At 49.0% G+C, this 21,875-nt stretch overlaps 1 protein-coding gene across 5 annotated transcripts; it reads right to left on the bottom strand.

Moving 5' to 3' along the window:
* Nucleotides 1-2,336: 2,336 nt before the first annotated feature.
* On the bottom strand, nt 2,337-7,541 carry LOC120821593 (uncharacterized). Of its 5 annotated transcripts, none has more exons than XM_078084527.1 (2): nt 3,105-7,541; nt 2,337-2,511 (listed from the first exon to the last, which is right to left on the bottom strand). In XM_078084527.1, exons 1-2 carry the CDS (start codon nt 7,006-7,008, stop codon nt 2,432-2,434), a joined length of 3,984 nt encoding a protein of 1,327 aa, XP_077940653.1. In that variant the 5' UTR covers nt 7,009-7,541; the 3' UTR covers nt 2,337-2,431. The 5 variants fall into 5 exon arrangements, with proteins under 5 accessions (XP_077940653.1, XP_040036274.2, XP_040036275.2 ...); XM_040180340.2 differs by lacking the exon at nt 2,337-2,511 and having other exon boundaries at nt 2,564-3,795; nt 4,030-7,541; XM_040180341.2 differs by lacking the exon at nt 2,337-2,511 and having other exon boundaries at nt 2,564-3,795; nt 4,087-7,541.
* Nucleotides 7,542-21,875: the final 14,334 nt, after the last annotated feature.

Below are 21,875 nucleotides of genomic sequence, written 5' to 3'. Positions count from 1 at the left end.
TGTGTGTCCACAGTTGGGCGACATATAAAGTAAAAATTGATTACAGCAAATTAAAGGCTAAGTAATAAAAACATAATCCCGAACTATATTTTAAAGATGTACCGAATGCAGCACATGCTGTTTCTCTATTGTAAACCAGATTGTCTTTTCTCTCAAGCCGATGTTGACGTAGACCTGATTTAGGATTCAGGGAACAACATTAAAACCAGAAGCTTGATTCATCTACATTTAGCAGTGGAGTTTAGGGAATACACTATTTTATTCAACGTTCATGTTTGCGGTTCTATAAAGTTAAAGTTCCACTGCTCTACTAATAAAGTTCTACGGACAAATGGAGTAAAATAAAGTAGAATTGTTTCCATGCAAAACAAAATATACTTTTGTCATATGACAAAAATACAGTTAAATTGCCCCAAAAAATGCCAAATGTATCCCCATTAATTCCTGTATATTACCATGGAAAGTTTCCAACTTTCCCATTGATGATCCATATTGGCAGATACAGATCCTTTGTTGTCTCCAACTTCCCAGATCCGTCCAAAAAAAAAGGAATCATCCCAACCACTCTGAACTGAACAACACTCTAAATGTTGTACTTGTATACAGCAATCAATAGTGTTATTGGAGAAATATAAGATTGGATTTGTAAGGATTAAAAACCTAATCTGGTCAGTAATGATGTTATAAGCCGTTTAGAGGTATCGTAAACAGCTCATTGTTTCCTTTCACATGTCTTTTCATGGTTGCTGTGAAAGGTTTTTCACCATCAGTACATTTTGATGTATGAACACAGGACATTATTTACATTTGCCCGTTAACAGTCAGCGTAGCTGCATTTCCGATTGCTGGTAAAACTGTATTTCAAACGGTTGACGTTAAACTGTTGCAATCAATCCTTGGTTCACGGATCTACAGTCCTCCGTTACACCACGAGGGCCCTCGTATGTTCCCATTCATGCAATTTCAAGCCCTTGTAGCCGCTTACACCTCACCGATGACACCTGGCAAATTGCTGAGTACTCAAGGCTTCCAGTGGGACACCAGCACTCGGCCCGGATCTCCTTCAGGCTGGTCTGCAGCGGCCTCGCTTGTGTCGGCGGACTGAATGAACGGGTCGAGAGTAGCGGCAGAATGAAAATGTTGTTTTGAGAAAGTGTGAGTCTCGGCAACCACAAGAGGTCCTTGAGCGTGCGGCCCTAAATATTATGCCGTCTGCTGCAGCACAATGCCAGATTAGCCGTGGACGGACAGAGGCGTCCACTCTCTCACACACACACACACACACACACACACACGCTGCTCAGCCTCCCTTTGCCAAACAGGGAGTTAAGTCACAGCCGTGATGTAAGGGGCGACAAAAATACCACAAATGCAGTTGTTTGTGAGTTCATTGCAGCAGCAGCAGCAGGCCCCCCCCCCCCCTTCTCGCGACACCGGACGCCGCTGTGCGGCGAGAGTGGGTTTCCCGGGTGGAGACGAGACCTTGTACACCAGAGGTTTTGAAAGAGGGGAGTCATGTGAACCGCCATCTCGGGAACCGTCCATCTCAAACGCGTCATCTCAAACAGGCCAAAACAATAAATCAAAGCGTGAAGAAACATCTCTGCCAGCAGCATTTCAACATCGTTGATTACGCAACCGCAACGCCTGCAAGCGCAGTCAGGCATCTAGTGACAAAAGGGAATTATGTGATTACTACACAAGGATGTGCATGCAAGGCCTCCATTTTTGGGTTTGCCAATAGGGAACAAAGAGAGATTAAGTAACAAGTAAATGTGTGACGATAAGCTGTAATAATTATTGCAAAATTTAGGGAGGGAAAATGGTCTCTCCTAAATTTTGGCTTGAAGCCGATGAAGCGTTTTATGACTCCTGTAAAGAACCCGTTTGCTGGTCATAATGTCGCGGAAACACGCCGAGCCACCTGATAAAAATGTGTATGTTAATGTTTTCTAGAGAAAGTTCCAAACCGCGAACACGCGACGCTTGGGTTCTGTTAAACTCTCCCAACTTCTGTTGCCGTGGTGGCGGAGGTGTTGTATACTATGAAAGCACTGCTTCTTCTTCCCTTATTCTGGCAGTCCAAAAAAAAAAAAAAAAAAGATTTCCCAGGACAACAGTGCGTCTGTCGGTTGGAGGAGCGCGGGGGGGGGGGGGGGGGGGGTTATTACACAACACCAGGCAACCGGCTGCCTGCAGCGACGGCTCGGGTAGCACACGCTGGCCGCGTTACTGCGGAACGGAGTGTGGAATGTTTGTTTGGATTTCAGAGGGCTCAGTCCGGGGGCCCGGTGCAGTACGAAGGTGTGTGTGTGTGTGTGTGTGTGTGTGTGTGTTGTGGTAACCCAGGGGGAGTGAGGCCAGATTCGGGCGTAAAATAAGAAACTCAGACAGCAAATGCAAACAAAAAGGGTCCTTTTAATGGCAAAGGTCAAAAACTACGGCTCTTCCAACCGGCTTCCAAACTGAAATATGTGGCGTCTCCTCCTACGTGGCGCCCGCTTCCTTGTCCTGTTAGGAGCAGAGTAGAGTAGAGTAGAGTAGAGTAGAGTAGTGAGTCCTGGGGGTTACCTCCTCTCCGACGACTGGCCCCGTCCGGTCTCTTCTCCTCTCCTTATCTAGGGTCTGCTCTGATTACCAGATAGGCCGCAGGTGTGACCAGTGCCACGTTCCCAGTGGCTGGAGCACCTGCACAGGATAATAAATCCCCCTTATCACCTCCCCCAACCGGAGCTTGGGGCTCCGCCCCAAGTGCTTTGTTCCTCCCCCTGGTTTGCCACACACCCCCTCCACCAGCTCCAGGTTGGGGCTAGGAGCGTCAACGAGATAGCATTCCTCCCTCCGGGACAAGGCGTCTGCGTTTCCATGTGCTTTTCCCGACCTGTGCTCAACAGAAAAATTAAAGTTTTGCAGTTCGAGGAACCACCGTGTAACTCGTGCATTAGTGTCTTTGGCTGTAGACATCCATCTCAGTGGTGCGTGATCCGTTACCAGGGTGAATTTTCTGCCCAGGAGGTAATACCGCAGCTTTGTCAGGGCCCATTTTATTGCCAAACATTCTTTCTCCAACGTTGAATAATTGATCTCATGCTTTAGCAACTTACGGCTGATATAGGTCACTGGGTGTTCTTCTCCTCCTCTGACCTGGGACAGCACGGCTCCAAGCCCTGATCCAGAGGCATCTGTATGGACGATGAATGTGTCCTCAAAATTAGGGGTGCTTAAAATTGGCTCGGTGCACAGGGCCCTCCGAAGGGTTGTAAAGGCTGCCTCAGCTTCGGTGCTCCAGAGGACCTGGTGTGGGTGGCTGTTTTTCGTCATCTCGTGTAAAGGGGCTGCAATAGTAGCAAAGTGGGGTATAAAGCACTGATAATAGCCGACCAGGCCGAGGAACGTTTTTACTTGCCGCTTCGTGGCTGGCTTAGGCCAGGTGGCAATGGCCTCCACTTTCCGGGATTGGGGTCTCACACTGCCTCTCCCAATGGTGTAGCCGAGGTATTCCGCCTCCTCCAGGCCAAGGTGGCACTTTTTTGGGTTGGCGGTCAGGCCAGCTCTCCGTAGGCTTCCCAGGACAGCTTTCAGGTGGCCTACATGGGTGGTCCAGTCGGGGCTGTGTATGACCACATCATCTAGGTAGGCCGCTGCATACTCCCGATGAGGTCGGAGCACCTGGTCCATCATTCTTTGGAACGTAGCTGGCGCTCCGTGGACTCCGAAGGGCAGGACTCTATAGTGGTACAGGCCTTCTGGGGTAGCAAACGCTGTCTTCTCTTTGGCGGTTTCTGTGAGGGGAACCTGCCAGTAACCTTTAGTGAGGTCGAGCGTGGACACAAACCGGGCTGGGCCTAATCGCTCTATTAACTCATCAACCCTCGGCATGGGGTAAGCGTCAAATTTTGAGATTTCGTTCAATTTTCTAAAATCATTGCAGAATCTCTCGCTGCCGTCGGGTTTTGGAGTCAACACAATCGGGCTGGACCATGCACTGTGTGACTCCTCAATAACGCCCATCTCCAACATCCTTCTCACCTCTTCTTTGATGGTCTCCCTTTTTGCCTCTGGTATGCGGTAGGGTCGGAGCCTCACCTTTTTCCCAGGTTCGGTGATGATGTCGTGGTTAATCACCGTGGTCCTTCCCGGCATGTCTGAAAAAACATCTTTGAACTGCCCAGTTAGTTCCACCATGTCTTGCCGGTGGGTCGGACTCAGATGGGGGCCCAGAGGTACCTGTGAGGGGACACGATCTTGGGTTTCGGTGGTTAGTGCGGCCATCGGAACACTGTCAGGGGCGTGCCATTTCTTCAACAGATTAATGTGATATATTTGGCAGATTTTCCTCCTTCCCGGTTGTCTCACCTTATAATTCACCTCCCCCACCCTTTCGATCACCTCATAGGGTCCATGCCACTTTGCCAGGAATTTGCATTCCACCGTTGGAATCAGGACCAAGACAAACTCTCCCGGCTGGAACTCCCGTAGCTGAGCTCTACGGTTATAGATTCTGGCTTGGGCGTGTTGGGCTTGTTGCATATGCTCCCGCACCAGGGGCCATACCTTAGCCATCCTGTCCTGCATCTGGTCGACATACTCTATGGCGGAGCGATGGGCTGATGGCTGTTGCTCCCATGCTTCTTTGGCCAGGTCCAGCATGCCCCTGGGTCTCCGTCCATACAGCAGCTCAAATGGTGAGAACCCTGTGGACGCCTGGGGCACTTCGCGGATTGAGAACAAGACAAAGGGGATTAGTTGGTCCCAGTTTTTCCCCTCCACGTCAATAGCCTTCCTTAGCATTTGTTTTAAGGTTTTATTGAAACGTTCTACCAGGCCGTCCGTCTGTGGGTGGTAGACAGAGGTTCGTATTTGGCTCACCTTCAGCAGTTTACACATCTCCTTCATCACCCGAGACATGAAACAGGTTCCCTGGTCAGTAAGGACTTCCTTTGCAATCCCAACTCTACTAAAGAGAAGGAATAATTCTCTCGCCACCGCTTTAGCACTTGCGGTGCGTAACGGGACCGCCTCTGGGTACCGGGTGGCATAATCCATGATAACCAGGATAAACCGGTGCCCCCTACTGGACTTCGGCAAGGGGCCTACTATATCCATGGCTACCCTCTGGAATGGGATGTCGATTATTGGTAGTGGTATTAGTGGATTCTGGTAGTTTACCTTCGGCGCCGTCTTCTGGCATTGTGGGCAGATTTGGCAATAATCCTGGACCGCCTTCTTCACCCCCGGCCAGTAGAAGCGCTCCCGGACTCGGTCGTAGGTTTTCTCCACCCCCAAATGAGCTCCCAACAGGTGGGAGTGGGCTAGGTACAACACTTTGTTAATATAGCGCTTGGGGACTAGCAACTGTTCCACCACCCGTTCCTCCAGCTTTGCCACCCTATACAAGAGGCCATTCTTGATTGAAAAGTGTGGAAAGGTGCTAGCACTTACCCCCGCCACCGGTTCTCCCTCGACCACAGCCAGGTTCTGTCGCGCTTGTTCCAGGTTAGGGTCCTCCCACTGGGCCGTCCCAAACTGCCCGGGCCTGGTGGAAGATGCCTCTTCTGCCGGTGGGAACTCCGAAAAAACCTCGTTCGAAGACCCTTCAGTTAGTCGGGGATCCCTCCTTGTCGGGGCCTCCGCTGGGGCCGGGGCCTCCGCTGGGGCCGGGGCCTCCGCTGGGGCCGGGGCCTCCTCCTCTGTCCCTTCTGCAGATGACGTGGTTGGGCTAGATGGGGCTGCACAGGCATGTGCCACCTTGACTTTCTGGTCCCTACCAGGTTTCTTGGTGGGACAGTTTCTTCGGTGGCCAGCAGTCCTGCATGCCCACAAACGCCAGAATATCGGGCAGTCCCGCCCAATCAGCACTGGTACCGGCAGATTTTCCACTAAGCCCGCAACAACCTCAAATGTGCCCCTGGTGGTCTGGACCTTAATGTGGGTCGTGGGATACTCACGTGAATCCCCGTGGACACAGGAGACTGGGATGGGGGGTCCCCTGGGGCCAGAGGTCAACCCGGGCCGTAGGAGGGTGACCGCACTGCCGGAGTCGAGTAGGGCTTCAGCATCCTGGGTCCCTATTCTGACCGGCAGCTTTGGGGCCCTTGCGCCCTCATGAGCCCAGCACGTGGTAAGATAGCTGTCGGCCTTCCGTGGGGAGTCGGAGGAGCCCGCCGTAGGCATCAGAATGTCTTCTCCCGGACAATTCCACGCTATATGGCCCTCTTGTCCACAGGCAAAGCATTTTCGCCGGTCCGGATTCACAAAGGGGCGGCGCTGGCGGGATGGCTGGGGCGGACCCCCTTGGGGCCTCGGGCTTGGGCCCAGTGCCTCCGTGTCGCTCTTCCTCAGCCTCTGCCTGTCTCTCCTGGGGTCCGATTGGCTGGGTGGCCTACCGCTTTGCATCAACTGTACCGTGACCTGGTGATTCTCCAACAGCGTCACTAGGGCATCTACTGTCTCTGGGCAGCTTTGAGAAGCGTGTCGTTTGGCACCCCCGGGTAAGGCTCTGATACAGCGATCCATGGCAACTCTGTCAATCGCTGGAGGCCCCTCCCCCGAGGTTAACCAACTGCGTGTCAATCGCATCAGCGTTGCAATTTGCGGCCGCACTGGGGCAGCAGCGTCATACTCCCAGGCGTGGAACTGTTGGGCCCTCGTCTGCAGGTTGTGTCCATAATGGGCCAAAATCGCAGCTTTCAATGCCCCATACTGGTTTACGTCAGCGGGGGAAAGGTCCCGGCAGGCTTTTTGAGCTTCGCCAATTAAAAAAGGGGCTAGAATTCCTGCCCATTGTGCTCTAGGCCAACGTTCCCTCTCTGCAGTCCTTTCAAAAACCTCTAGGTAGGCCTCAATGTCATCCTCACCGGTCTGCTTGGTGAGAACTTTACTGGGTTCCGTAGGCCCCTCTGGCTTTACCAGATGCCGTCCAAGAGTAGTGATGGCGTCCTGTAAGGCTTGAAGACTCTGGGCCTGCTGGGTTTGGGTCTGGATGAGCTGTGTCAGTGCATTCTCCATGGTTCTCCGTGTCTCTCTCGGAGTACCTATTTTAGCCTGAATCTTTAGCGACAGACCGTCACGCCCGCATTCTCCACCAAAATGTGGTAACCCAGGGGGAGTGAGGCCAGATTCGGGCGTAAAATAAGAAACTCAGACAGCAAATGCAAACAAAAAGGGTCCTTTTAATGGCAAAGGTCAAAAACTACGGCTCTTCCAACCGGCTTCCAAACTGAAATATGTGGCGTCTCCTCCTACGTGGCGCCCGCTTCCTTGTCCTGTTAGGAGCAGAGTAGAGTAGAGTAGAGTAGAGTAGAGTAGTGAGTCCTGGGGGTTACCTCCTCTCCGACGACTGGCCCCGTCCGGTCTCTTCTCCTCTCCTTATCTAGGGTCTGCTCTGATTACCAGATAGGCCGCAGGTGTGACCAGTGCCACGTTCCCAGTGGCTGGAGCACCTGCACAGGATAATAAATCCCCCTTATCACCTCCCCCAACCGGAGCTTGGGGCTCCGCCCCAAGTGCTTTGTTCCTCCCCCTGGTTTGCCACAGTGTGTTTATGAGGGGAGGGTTCACTCGCGGCACATTGCCCTCACTTACCACTATTCTTTTGTTTTCAATTCCTCATCCGTGGTTAAAATTGAGGTCAGCAGTCACATGTGTGACGCATCGCAGCCGGAGGATAAAAGAAAATGACCTTTAACGAATATTTGTGTGACGGCCTGTAAGTGGAGCCTCAAACTCAAAAAGCTTCACCGGCTATCGGTTTGCTTTTTGAGGCCACGTCCTCGTCACTGACAACAACAATGTTTTCCTTTTTTTCCTCTACAAAGAGCACAGAAATGGCAGTTGGCCATGTGTTATGCTCACTGTTGACTTTGGACAGGCTCCAGTCTCAGTGACCTTGTGGAAATTCACATTCGCAAGTGTTGCTGGTGTGTGTGTGTGTGTGTGTGTGTGTTGGCGTGGAATAAAGCCAGATGTGATGGGAGTGGCAGGAACAAGGAAACAAAGAGCAGCACACTAGGTGCAATGTGTGTCGCCCTGACCTTCGTTAAAGGAGCGTATGAGGATCCGCTTCAAACTGCCACTTCTTTCATGGCGGGAGGTGCAGGAACAAAAGCAAAAGGAGCTGCACGCCCTCATTGCTTTTCCTACAACGGCCTTGTTCCAAATGTGAGCTTGTTGAGGTTACACTTTATGCACATTTTCCTTGGTCAGCGTCCCATGTGGAACGGGTTGGCTCTGCATTGCACCAATATCCAGCGTCTAGACCTCGTCATTCCGTGTGAGCTCACCCCCCCCCCCCCCCCCCCCCCCCCACCCCGAGGTGGGAACGTATCCTCGGAGCTCGCGGCCGGATTCTGGCGGGCGGAGGCAGAAAGTGACAGTTTCGTAATCAAAGCTAGTTTGATTATGAAAGTGTTAAAGTATGAAAAAACACATTTTCTGGAAATCATTGGCGTCGCTGATTCCTTGTGGTTATAATGAAAGGTTTAAGGGAGCTAATGAGCTGCTGAGACAAACGGGCTGTCACTCGGCCTTCATTCACGCATGGGAGCCCACAACATTGCAAGCTTGTTTTTCCTCATCTCACATCCACCTCCGTTAAATCGCCCGTCTCTTGATTCGCTGATCTAAACATTTTTTTTAAAAATCAGTCTGGTGTAATCGCACATCTTTTGATGCCTCTCGGCCATATTGTGAATAGAGACTAGTTATTAGTCAATCAGCCACACACACACACACACACACACACACACACACACACACACACACACACACACACACACACACACACACACACACACACACACACACACACACCCGGAAGCCGCGGTTGCGCGACCAAAAAATGGGTCAGGCCCGCCCACTGTCTTCAGCCTGGCCCCGCCCTGCTCCAACCCTCCAACCCAATAACTTGACAGGCAGCGAGACCTCGGGTGAACCCGCGGCTCCTCGGCCAAGCAGCTGAGGCCGTGGGGCTGTGGGGTCACGGGGTCACAGGAGTGGGAAGCTCCTGTAAAAAGGAGTGCATGCCCTAAAAAAAATCAAGTTTTGGCACTCCTAATAAGGCTTGGTCACTTGGCAAACCCCCCTTAGCCCCCCAACTCCTCCTCCTCCTCCTCCTCCTCCTCCCGGACTCGTGAGAAAACCTCCCCTGTGCTCCAAGAATCCTGACCATATACAGAGATCACAGGCCGACGCACTAAACCGTCACTTGTCCCAGCTGGCTCCGATTCCACTTCAACGGCCGAAGTGCTGAGCTGACGCAACTGAGTGGAGCCCCCTCAGCAGCGACCGCCCCCCCTGTTAACGCAGCGAAGCCTTCCATAGAGGAAACGGGAGCCCCCTTTTATGGAGACAGAAACAAGAGTGCTATTTAATGCCTGCTACAGGAGCGAGAAGAGTAGATATTTATTTTCTCCTCAGACTGGAATGCAAGCAGTTTGCCTGCCTGCCCCCCCCGTCTCACCCCCCCCCCGGGCAGCAGCTGACTGCAGCGGTGTGGGCGGGTGATTACAGCTTTCCATTAGAAATGTGCTGTTCGGGGCAGCGTGTCACACGCTGGGAGGTGGGGGGGAGGGGGGGCACTTTGCAGCCCTGCAAGCTAAAAAGTGAAATCATCATCACCCGGAATCCGATCTCAGCGCTTAATCACAAACTTCCTGGACGAGGAGGCTCGGTATGTCACACGGAAAGTCCCGTGACGAATAGGAAGCTCGGCAACTTACCTGGAATCCCGGAAGGACTAAACCACCGGAACAGTTCTGTTTTCACCAGTCGCTGCTACGTCAGCTCTACCCGCTGCCCCTCCCGTCATGACACCTCGGCAGGACTTTCGTTTCACATTAATTGTGGTCAAACGATTACGTCGAGAACGTTTTCTTTCATTCCGCACTAATTTGCTGCTTTTACACGATATATTAAATCACATACTCGTTTAGCTTGTTGTGGTGCCGGTGTTTCATCGTTGTTATGAGGTTATGACCGTGACCTCAATCAAAGTAGCTCCGACCGCTGCGCGCTCGGTGATCAGGTGTAATAATAAATCCTGCTGCCTGTCGAAGAGCAACGTCGGTCGTGCGCTCGCACGACCGTACGTGAAAAACTCCGTAACCGTAACGAAATGTGATACCCGGCCTACCGCCCAGCGCTGACTTTACTGAGTGGCCTCCTGCGAGTTCTCACTGTCTCATCACCCGTCCGGTTATTTCAGGCCGTCTGAAACAAACGCGTTGTATTTATAACACAAAGGCTGCGAGTTCAAACAGAAAGCGGCGCAGCAACACGAAGACCATGAATCCCATGTTGGGAGCAGTGGCCGAGGGTCCCTCAGCGACGTAGCCAAAATATATGCAATAATATCATATAATACGAAGCATGAAGCGGGGAAGCGTTCGGTGACATGGTGCACGTCCAGGGACAAAAACAGAACATTTTGTATGGGACTGAAAACACATAATAATAAGCAATCTAATCCTCAGCGGCCTTCGCTGGCGACCAAATGCGAGGAGTCAAAAGCCGCGTTGTTTACGCTCGCGAAGGCCCACCGGAGCGCTGCGTCTTATTCCATCCACACGCGCACACTTTGACCTCCATCGACACACAACGTCGGCTCCTGGCATCTGTCGCCTGCTCTCAATCACACACACACACACACACACACACTGAAGCTGGTACGTCATCAGGTTTGATCCCGTTCGTCACGTAGCCGGTGGACGACGGGCCTTGGGTCGGCAGGACGGCGGGCGGACCTTCCGGAGAGCCCCGTGTCAGATTGCTTTGGGGGTCGGGTGTCAGAAAGAAAAAAGAAGAAAAGACATTTCCTGACGAGGTCGGGAGGTCAAAGCCGCACCGGACGAACATCTCTGGGAGGACACGCTGACTGAATTCTTGCCCATGAGAACTGAAAAACACACACAGACAAACTGTAGTTTTAAGAGGAGTGTATTACGAATGCAAACAGCGTGCGTTCTGCTTCCAGTGGAGCAACTTCGGCCTGGAGGCCGCGATCTCTCCGGCCCGGCACCCTCTGGTTGAGATGATGTAAGAGTTCAACGAGTCCTCAAGCGACATCTCATCCAAAATGTGCTCCTGATTTCATACAGATCTGCAGCAGCGCTCGTCGGCTTCCACTCGTTGTGCGCTTTTCAGGATAAACTTTTGTGTTCTCGCCGTACGTGGATCACGTATGTAATCTTCTCGTGGGATATCCATGAATCTGAGGTACAGCTACGCGTGAGAAGAGAGTCTGTGTGGATACGTATCAGCCATGTTGGAAGGTTGGGTTGCAGTCGGGTTACACCATCAGAGAGGAGCAGTTCAAACACATTTTAAAGCCTCAATTTCTTTTCTTTTGCCATGAATGTGTGTGCTCCAAATTACCAATCCAGGTCTTAAACCTCTTGGGGCACCATGTAATTTCAGTCTGTAACAAAGGACCAACCTGGCAACAGGTCAACGTTGGTAAAAGAGCCGTCATGAGGAAAAATGAACGTCTTAAAGTAGGAATTCTTGGCCGGGATCCATGCGAGCACACGTTGGGACCGCGTCCTGCTTACTGACGTCTTTCAGGAACTGTTCTGCCGCCTCGCAGCGGACATGAAGGGCCGGGCCGCCAAGCCTGAATTCCTCTCAGGCCTCCGCGTGGATCCGGTTTGATAGACAAAGACGGGCCTTGTGTCCCAGTCCGTGTCTCTGTAGCTCACCATCACTCTCTATGTCACATGCTCGTCTTCTATCCGTCTCTCTCACGTCCCTTCCTGGTCTGAAAAAAAAAAAACTCGATCCCCTCCGTAACAACCGGTCATTGTTTACACAGACATGTGCGGGCCCGGGAGCGCCGGCTGCAGCCACTGTTTTGTAACAGGAAGGAAAGAGAAAAGAGCTTCTTGCGAAATGAGTTAAATGTCATGTTTGGTCATTGGGTTTTCTGTGGATCTGTTATGCAAGCAGATTTCATTGGTGAAATACAGTATGTAAAAATAAAGGGGAAAAGTCATAAGGCTTAAGTTTGAATCCATTTCAATGGATTATAGTCATGGGTAAATAAGACTTTTGTAATACATTAATATGTGATGAACATGAAATACAACCATCATGGGTTTTTATTACTGACCACCAATTGAATGAAACACACCACATATTTAAATCGCTACATGTATTTGGCAAAAACATAAATTTACAAATTAACAAAAGATTAATTGATTTCTTAACAGCTAATACAACCCTTTTTCACATTGTGTTGCTTTTTGCCGACACTGTGGCGGTATTTTCCAGCAACAAACTGCCTCCACAGAACCTTTTCCTGCAGCAGCTACTGACATTCAGACACCATTTTTCATAATCTTGAAAGATTAACTCCATTATTTATGACTACGGTTCTCAATCTCTCCGAGCATCCTGGACGTGAACTATACGGACAAATATTTGCTGGAATATCGTCTACGTATCACTAAACATAAAAGATTCAGTCTCCCCGATGTTCGCCCCCCTTTGACGTTAGATGCCGGCTTCGTGACCTTAGTTTCCCTCAGAGAAGTCAAGGTGTCGGTTCAGTTGTTTAGACCTCCGCTAATCATCCTCTTCCTCCCCGACGATGAAATTAAGCGAGAGAGTCAGAGAAAAGGGAGCCCACCTGTCCTCGATCCGCCTCGCTCCTAATCTCTGATGAGGAAAGCGTCTGCACCAAGGTCTGGCTAATATCTTTGCAGGCAAATACTACGTTATAATGTGTAAATATATATATCATCTTTGTTGCAACACACAGGACCTTGGTGAACAGACGCAAGCCCTTGTTTTTCGTGGATAAGAAATAAAGTGGACGCAAGGACTTTTGCGATAAATGAGTGAAAACAGTTTTTGTTCATATCAGACAACAATTATATGTAAAGGTAACGTTTTACGTGGGTTTTTTATGCCCCAACAGGACTTTATTTATGAAGTACAGTGTCATGAAGGTATTTTCCACCTTCCTGGTTCCTTATTTTTATTTTGCATATTTGTCACACATGTTTCAGATCAAACAAATGTTAATATTGGACCAATTATGCATCAGTCTGGAACGGGTTACAAAGACATTTCTAAGAGTTTGGGACCTCTGGAGAATGGAGAAGACCTGGAAGAGTGGTGGACCTTCTCAGGACGGGTCTACCAAAATTACAACAAGAGTGCACTGACGACTTCGAACTTCACCAGCCTCAGTTAAGGTCAGAGGTCATGACTCAACAAAAAAGACGGGGGGAACACGGCATCCATGGGAGGGTTCCAAGGAGAAAAGCCACTGCTGTCCAAGAAGAACACAAAGGTCTCGTCTCCATTTGCCAAAAAAACATCGATGATCCTCGCGACGGTGAAATGAGAACCGTCGGCAAATGCAAGAAACACGCAAACGTGTGTGAAAGTGTGTAAAACTAGACTGTTGTAAAAGAAATGCCAATACTTTCTCTCATAAATAACACAAACACCCGTTTGATCGATCTGCAGCGTAAAACAAACAGAAATACAAATTAACACATTTTCAAAAAGAAAAGTGAAATATGTTCTGCGATAATATTGTCATGTTATACAATTCATCCTCAAAACACAGCTGTTGCTTGGCAGATGGAATCAAATGGACGGTAATAAAATGCCATGATGCCATCACAATGCGTAATGACGCGTAATGGCTGATCTTGCGCTCTTAGAAGACGTGGCACATGGAAGGATTGGCGCTGTAGTGCAGCGCCCCATCGGCCTGTTCAAGTGCGGATGGCGCTGCCTCGACTGCACTGGAGGGAGGTTGTTGTTTACTCCTGATAAGGTGAGTGTGTTGTGTGCTGTGCTACATAATGTGGCACAGCTTCCAAACGTGCCTCGACCCCCCTGACGCCGATGTTGGCCCAGACCCCCGATCCCCAATCATTGCCGCCTGTCTCCCATCAGGAGGGGACAGGTCTGGTGTCCCCTTTCCCACCCGGGGCAGACACACTTTGGCGATGGCGCGATAAACGCTTTTTTGCATCCACTTTGACGTCAGACCATTTTTTCTTTATTTCGGCCGGTCCGAGGTTGTGAGGCTGCAGCGTTGCTGTGGTGCCTTTTTGTCATTAGTGATGCCCACACTGTGCCCTCCATAAAGCTTTTCACTTCTCCTTTCCACCTCGCCAATGATCATTTCCGCTTCACACTGAGTGAAGTTACATTTCTTCATTGTTCTCTCAGTGTTTGCCATGATTTCGCAATCGATGAATATTCATTTGTGGGCGTTCCACAGACCATATATGGGCAGCTATGGGCGTGACATGAAGCCGCGCTGCATTTAGAAGTGATTGTGATTTATTAAGGGAAAACTGCGTGCGCACGGTTTTATAAGTCTGAATATTTCTGTGCGTACGCACGTCCTATGTTTCATCCGTACGCCACTTCTGGCACAAATCTTACGCAAGGTTTTATAAATGAGGCCCCTGGACCACGAGACACTAGAATTTGTTTGAGGATCGGAAACATTTACAAATGACAGATTTGAAAAAAAAAAAAATAACATACCAGGAAAGGAGGCACAAAGTCACAAAAATAAAAAATGGCAACAGCGGAAGTGCTGAATTTGAGGCACACAGCCGACGCCACGGGCGTCTAACAGCACTCAACTTCCAACAGTGACGAAAAGCACTGCGCGTGACTTCACTGCGCCGCTGGCAAGCCGCCAATCAACACGTCACATGAAATCGGAGGAAAACAGATAATCAAAACTAATTGCACTCAGTCGTGCGTCGTATTCAGTGGAACTATGTAAATGGCCACATTTCAACACAGAATCTTGGTTTCTCTTTCAACTTGCGTTTTACTGATTGACGTGTTGTCCAAAACAAATACGCACACACAAGAATACACACCAACACCACAATATTTTGTGATTCCTATAACATTTTTTTTCAAGTGTCCTTGCCAGACATCCAATGGCACTATAAGCGCATTCTGCGTGTTAATCACCATTGATTATAGATCATAGCTACGCTCAGACATACATAATGTTAGCAGGACAGCACAGCGTACTTTGTGCCACTTGTTACAATGACCTTGTGTTATTTTGAGACTATTGTACTTCCAGTTTAGTTTTATTGGTGTGATTGCTGGTAACTTGGTACATACGACTACGGGAGCTGCTAATAATACCGACAACTCGGTCTTGTACCTACACGCCTTCATTTTATAAACCAAAAGATACAATATGGACAAAAATATTCAAGTGTTTAATAGTTTTTGACACACACACACACACACACACACACACAGTACTTGTTAGTCCCCTGTGCTTCTGGGAACGGCCCAGTAAGTGTGCGCGTGCTCGCTGCGGGCCATGTGATGTGCGTTGCTGGTTAAGTAGGTCAGTCAGTAAGTCAGGGGGGGCAGGCAGAGCACAAACACGGGATAACTCCATTACCTCATACAGCGGATTAGTGTCAGCGGGCCTTTTCCATCTGTCTCCAGCCGTCCTGCTTCAAGAAGGAGAGCGACGAGGAGTCCGCTTCCTGCACCTCCCCCCACCTCCTCAAACACAGACACACAGACGTACAAGTACCTGTGAGCAATGCCCAGAAACACAACCAAGAGATGGGAGGGGACGACAGACACACGTGCAGGAACCTGGTGAACTCAGTTACAGGTCACGGAGGTCAATGGAATGATAAATGTTACTGGTTTAAACCCTCGCGCCTCACTTTACAAAACGGAAATCTTTCAACCAACTTCAGTCCTGATCCTAATTTCCAGACGTTCAACCCCTTAAATTACACGGTTCATTGTTTAAATGGACAAATTATCAAATTACTTTCTGTGTATTAAATTCTAGATGTTTTTTTGAATAAAATATCTACGGACAACAACACAGATTAAGCTGCAGAGCTGCACATTAGAGCAGCAATACCACGGGTGGAGAGCAGGAACACAGCAGGTAGCAAAGTGCAGTTGGTAAAAAGTTTTGTAACCACCGTCCTACGCATACTCTGCTTTATTGGACTCTTAATGCACAGTAATTTACCAAATAAACAGACTTTATTGCAGAAGACCTGACAGTAGAGATTGAAACTCTACACTTTTACAATGTTTACTGAGGGAACAAACCAAATGCTTAATACTTAAACGGTAATAATAATAATTTATTATTATAGTATACTATATAATAAAGTGATGGATTAATAAATTGAGAATCACGATAACTGGAATTTGCCACCTTGGATTCATTGATGGATCATTGATTACAACCAGTCAACGCAAATCTACTTCTTAATGGTTTCTTATAACTGATCTTCAGGGCATTAGAAAATAATTGATTTACCTTCCATAAAACCCTTAGATTTATACATGACATCACTATAAGCCTTTGTAAAGGGTGCCTTGTTGGAAAGCATTGCAGATGCATAATCACTGTTATGTGCTCTGCCAAAGTCTGCTGGTGAAACCATTATGGTGATGGTGAAACTGAATCCCACCCAAACAATGACGGATCATTCTATCAAAGAAGTGTCCATCTTTCTAACCACGCGCCTGGAACAAACCGCTATGGCGACGTTAGCTGCAGGCGTCTGTGCGGGCACCGTGTCGTCGGGGAAACGCTGGGACGCCCTCAGAGACACAAAGTCACTGCAGTCGCACCAAAAGCTGCACATAAAGGACGGACAGCGAAGAGGCAGTTCTGTGCTACGGACAGCGTTTACACTAAGGGGCCTCCCTGCTGCTCCATCCGTCTTCCACTTACCCAAACACCTGGAGGGAGGGGAGGAGGGAGGGAGGGAGGGGGGCGACCAGCCGGCCCCATGTGAGGGGTTGCTTGCATGCAGTCAACACGATCACCGTAACTGGGGCAAGTCTGCCGGCTGTGTAATGCGCGCACACACACACACACACACACACACACACATCTACGGTTACATGCCGTGTTAAATGTGCCACCTTAAGATCCGCCATAGTTTGTCTGCCTCGCCTGCACAGTGGGAGGAGTTTCCAATGCAACAGGTAGTTTGGACGTAAGAGGGTCCCGCTCACGATGATCGACCGCACACACCAAGTGAACTGTAGAAGGCCCGGCACGTAAAGCACGTCTCACACGGCGACGCCGATGACGCATAGCAGGGCGGACAAGTCCAAACGCTGTGCTGCCGAGTGACAGGCGTCTCCTGCCGAGGGGCACACAGCCGCTACGGGGATGCTCTTTGTTAATGGGGGAGGAGGAGGGCACTTAGTTGCTGTTTATGAACCTTTGATGTTCGCAGGCTTGAATTTGATTCAAGGCGGTCGTCATTCGCCTCCTTTTTCTCAGAAGCTCTAAGCCCTTCAAAAAAGAGCCAACCCGAATTCGTGGCAGGAGGCTGAACAGGCCGCTCTTTATTAATAGCAGCCGCGGTATGAGCGCTTTAGACGTGTTTACGTTGAACTGAGCAAGACTGTGGCTCAACCGAGGCCTCGAGTAGTCTCATGATTGAGGGGAGGGGAGGAGGGTGGGGAAGAGGGGGGGGGGGTGTCAGCTCGTGTCCTGCCTGTTCACGGTTGTTCTTTCCATGAGAAACTAGGTTATCGACAGGTACTTAAACCGGGTAATAATGGCAGCCGTTGTCCGTGGAGTGACAGGCGGAGCAGAGGAACTGGGCGGGTTCTTTGCTGAAAGGGCTACAAAGCTGTGAGAGACAGAAGGGGGGGGGGCAGAGAGCATGTTGCCGGTGACTGAAACACGTCAACGGGTGACTCACGCTGGAGGAGGCTAAAGTCTCCATTCACACACACACACACACACACACACACTCGCTCTAACCATCACCCATAAAGGCAACGCATATGACGGGCCGTGCGTCTAAAAACAGACGGGCCGCGATGCTGAAGAAAAGCAGAGAGAACGGGACAGTGATTAAGCTCTCCTCCAAAGGAGTGAGGAAACAATGGCGTTTGTCTGGATTGGGGACGCACCTCAGAGACGAGTGAAACCGGTCGCCTCGGAAAACTGGATAAACATGTACTGCCAAGTACCGTTACTAGCAAATACATGACCTCTAGTCTCCTTGATTCATTGCTTCCGTATATTATAATGAACAAATCAAACAAACAAAGGGAGAGAAAGCCACTGCACGAGGTGCCGTTTGTGACACACTGTACTTTTAATATGCTGACAAGAAATAAAACGTCAGGCAGACATTTTTGGGGAATACTGTAAAAAAGGTATGCAAGGCCTCAGCCGCTGGACGGCTCTGAATCCTGGACCTTCTTGCTGTGAGGCCACAGCGCTAACCACCGCGCCACGCGCCGCCCCTCAGCCAGATGCAGCCAGATGCCGAATCTCAGATCACAGTTCATAAGGGCGGGCGAGGCGTTGCGATCCCATGAGTAACGAGAACACGCAGAGAGAAGCAGCAGCATCTCATTAGAAGTGATGTAAATGTAGAAGTAGCGTGACTACAATCTCAGAATAGAGCAACATAAATGCCCCCGGCTCGAGACGGGAGATAAATGCCAACGCTATTCTTCCGGTGGGCCTTACATTTGTTTCAGCGGGTTCCAAAACATCTGCAGGTCTGGTTTAAACGGGCGTGGAAGAGCATGAACGTCTGCATCGCTTTGGGGGGGGGGGGGGGGGGGGTCGTATTTAGCCCGTCATGCATTATGCATGAGTCTGTGCGCATATGGCACACACAATCTGCACCCTGCCAAGAACATCAAGGGGTGTCATGGTGATTCAATGTTTGTGTACATAATGTGGTGTGATTCTCTGTGTGTGTGTGTGTTCTCTTCTGAGAGCGGGGAACAAGGTTTATCAACAGTGTGCAGAGTCTGTAACAGCGTTTACAGCCACTGGAACAATGAAAAACCCTCACTGACACACACACGCACACACGATGTCGCACGTACACGTAAGCTGCCAACACATGCTGTCCTTTCTCGGACTCGCAGCTGTAAAGCAAGCCGAATGCCTTTCTTCCCAGAGAAGGGGGGGGGGGGGGGGGGGGGTCAGATATCAGAGGAAGCTGTTGCCTAACATCCACGTGTGCGATCGGCGTTGTTACGAAACAACCACCACATTACAACAGAGGTGTGTTAAAAAGGTGAAGACAAGTCCTCTGCTTACACAAGTCCGGACGTCAGACCGGTGGCAGAATAAACAAAAACAATCAAAAGGGCCGTGACCTCCCGTAGAAGAGCGAATGCCACGTGACGCGTCCTCACGCCCCGTTGATGCTACATTTAGGAAAGCAAGCGTCCCCCGACTTCCTAAAACCCTCTCGGAGGTTCAAAAGAGGTGAAGGCCGTCCGTTATATTGACGACCAAACTCCTCGTCTCATCAATCCTCTTTAGAGGCTCCGCACCGATTTCCTGGGCAGATCCAGATAAGGCCTTGAACGTCTCGCTCAAGGCTACAGGGGGAGGCAGTGATACCATGTGCACTTCCGTGGCTATGCGCAGTGCGCACACGCTCACACACACACACACACACACACACACACACACACACACACACACACACACACACAATCAAACTCATGGCCGGACATCACAGGCATACATAATACATAAGAAAGTATGAGACGAGGGGCAGTGTCCCATTTCTCCTTGAGAACTGCTGACCTGAGCACCCGCCCCATCTCGCTCACACACACACAGCAAGTTACAACCTAATGATTTCAAACCCACATCCATGTGCTGAGTGTGCACGCACTGCAGCAAAGTGCGCAGAGTGGGTCGGTGGGTCGGTAGCGCTGCAGACTCTCTGTGGGTCTGTGGATCCTCTCATCAGGTGAGCAGCGGTTGGATTTCTTCCATGAAAATGTGATTAAAGGTGTCTATTTGTAAATGACACCGGTGAATAAATCAAACCCGAAGCAAAGCTGACGTCACAGACGCGTCGGGCCGGATGGGGGCCCGAGGGTCTCGGCGTGGTTGGGTGTTCGCATTGACGCAAGCAGCTGGCAGCGCGCGCCATCACTGGTAACGTGCTACCGCTCCCACGTGGCGTCCCCACGCCGATGCAGGTAGGCGTCGAGTCAGCGCACCTGCGGCCGAGCGGGCGGATCTCTGACGCCATCTTGTGGCGACATTCACCCTCACTTTCTATATATTTTAGGCGCTTTACTTTACAATGAGCTGCGTTCGCTTAGTTAGAGGCGGCTGGGGGGGGTCCTACCGTCCGTGTCCTCGGGACATCGTTGGGTCTTCCCAGGCGAGGAGAGTGTTTATTCGGCCGCCTATGGAAACTGTTTAGGCCACAAACCGCCGTCTACAGCAGGGCCGGGTTCATGCAGGCCCGAGCCCCCTCACCTGTAAAAGCTAAACGGAACGGAGCCTATTTATAGACGCGTGACCATCGGACCAATGAGCGAACAGTTTGCTCGCGCGCGGCGTTCGTTCACAATATTAAGTCTGGCGGAGGCACATTGCGTCACATTTAATGCACCAGTGGCAACTGGCCAAAAGAGGGCTCCTTCAGCCCTTCTGTTTTCCATTTAAAAAAAAGAAGATAATATTACATTTTTTTAAATGTCAATATTTGTGTTTTTAAAATATGGAATGCCCAGTTGTGTTTGTAAAATATGATACCAGTGCAAAATATATGCCTTTCCTGCGTGCAATTAGGGCAACCATGTACAATGTGCTGAAACACCACAAGTTTCTTTGCACATAAGATACGTGGAAAAAGTAAAACAAGCAATGTATGCATTTAGAAAGAGTTCTTTTTTAAAATAATTAATAATAATAATAATATTGAACAAATAGTCATTTGACATTTTGTTGATAGTTTGATATTTTCACTGCATGTATAAATCCACGTGTAAATTCATGTAAACCAACGTCAAATTGATTCAGTGTGTTTATGTGGGTTAGGGTTTGACGAAGTGACAAAGCCTGAAAAGAATTCAGCCCAAGAGAGAAGGTCACGTCCAAGTTGGGTCCTCATTGGATTGGACACAGACATATCTGGTGATATTACATACATTATTTTTATTAAAAAATAAATAAATTAGCAGTGTCCAAAAACGTAGTTTGTTGACTGAGGGCAACAGTATGCCATAGAGGTTCCATATAAGTCCCATGACTTTAGCTGTCTAAGACTTCAACAGCAGGATCGAGGCCCTGATGCAAGACGCGCGACGGCCAGCAGGGATCATTGACGACACGTGGAACAGAAAACAAAACCTTGATATATAATATCAATAGTCTGATTGAAACAGGATTTCTACACAAGATAACAGATTATTTACTCATAATAGATTCGACCCTCCAAGAACAGGGTAGACTCGCTAAAAATATAGTAAGGAGCTGGAGGAAGTTCGCTTTTGTATTCTAAATAATATATATCCTTGTTATTCAAATGTGTAGATTGTTGGTGACGTATTTATTATTTGTGTTCTCTTGAATGGTTAAGTACGGTGGTTTCACATCTTAATATCTTCAGACTACTAGTTTTTTTTCAATTCATAAAAAAACAAATGTAAAGCTGTTTATTAATCAAATAGACATGAAATATCAAATACAACTTAGCAAATCCATTAAAAAAAAAAAGTTGAAAGATGCCGTGAAGTGATCAAAAAATCCAGAAAAAGCATCTAAATGAATCTTAATTTTCCAACTATATTACCAGTTTTTTTTTAACAATATCTTCAATGCATTTTATTTTAAATTGTATTTCATCATTTAATAATTTCAGGTCTGTTACAAATTGTGTTGGCATTTGGGAGAAAAAAATAAATAACATGAGCTCTCATATGACAAAAAACCCAATGTCAACATAACATAACATAACATACAGAAAAAAACTTCTTGTCACAACACTGATGCTAACATAATTTGATATTGCACGATGGAAACGCTTAACCTCTGACAGGCTACATTGAGCTTCATGGCAGAAACCAGTCAAATAGGACGGAAA

This window comes from Gasterosteus aculeatus, chromosome 11 (genome assembly GCF_964276395.1).
Source record: "Gasterosteus aculeatus chromosome 11, fGasAcu3.hap1.1, whole genome shotgun sequence".
Taxonomy (NCBI): domain Eukaryota; kingdom Metazoa; phylum Chordata; class Actinopteri; order Perciformes; family Gasterosteidae; genus Gasterosteus; species Gasterosteus aculeatus.
Note: the sequence above shows the minus strand (reverse complement) of the source record. Positions and strands in the feature narration are given on the sequence as shown.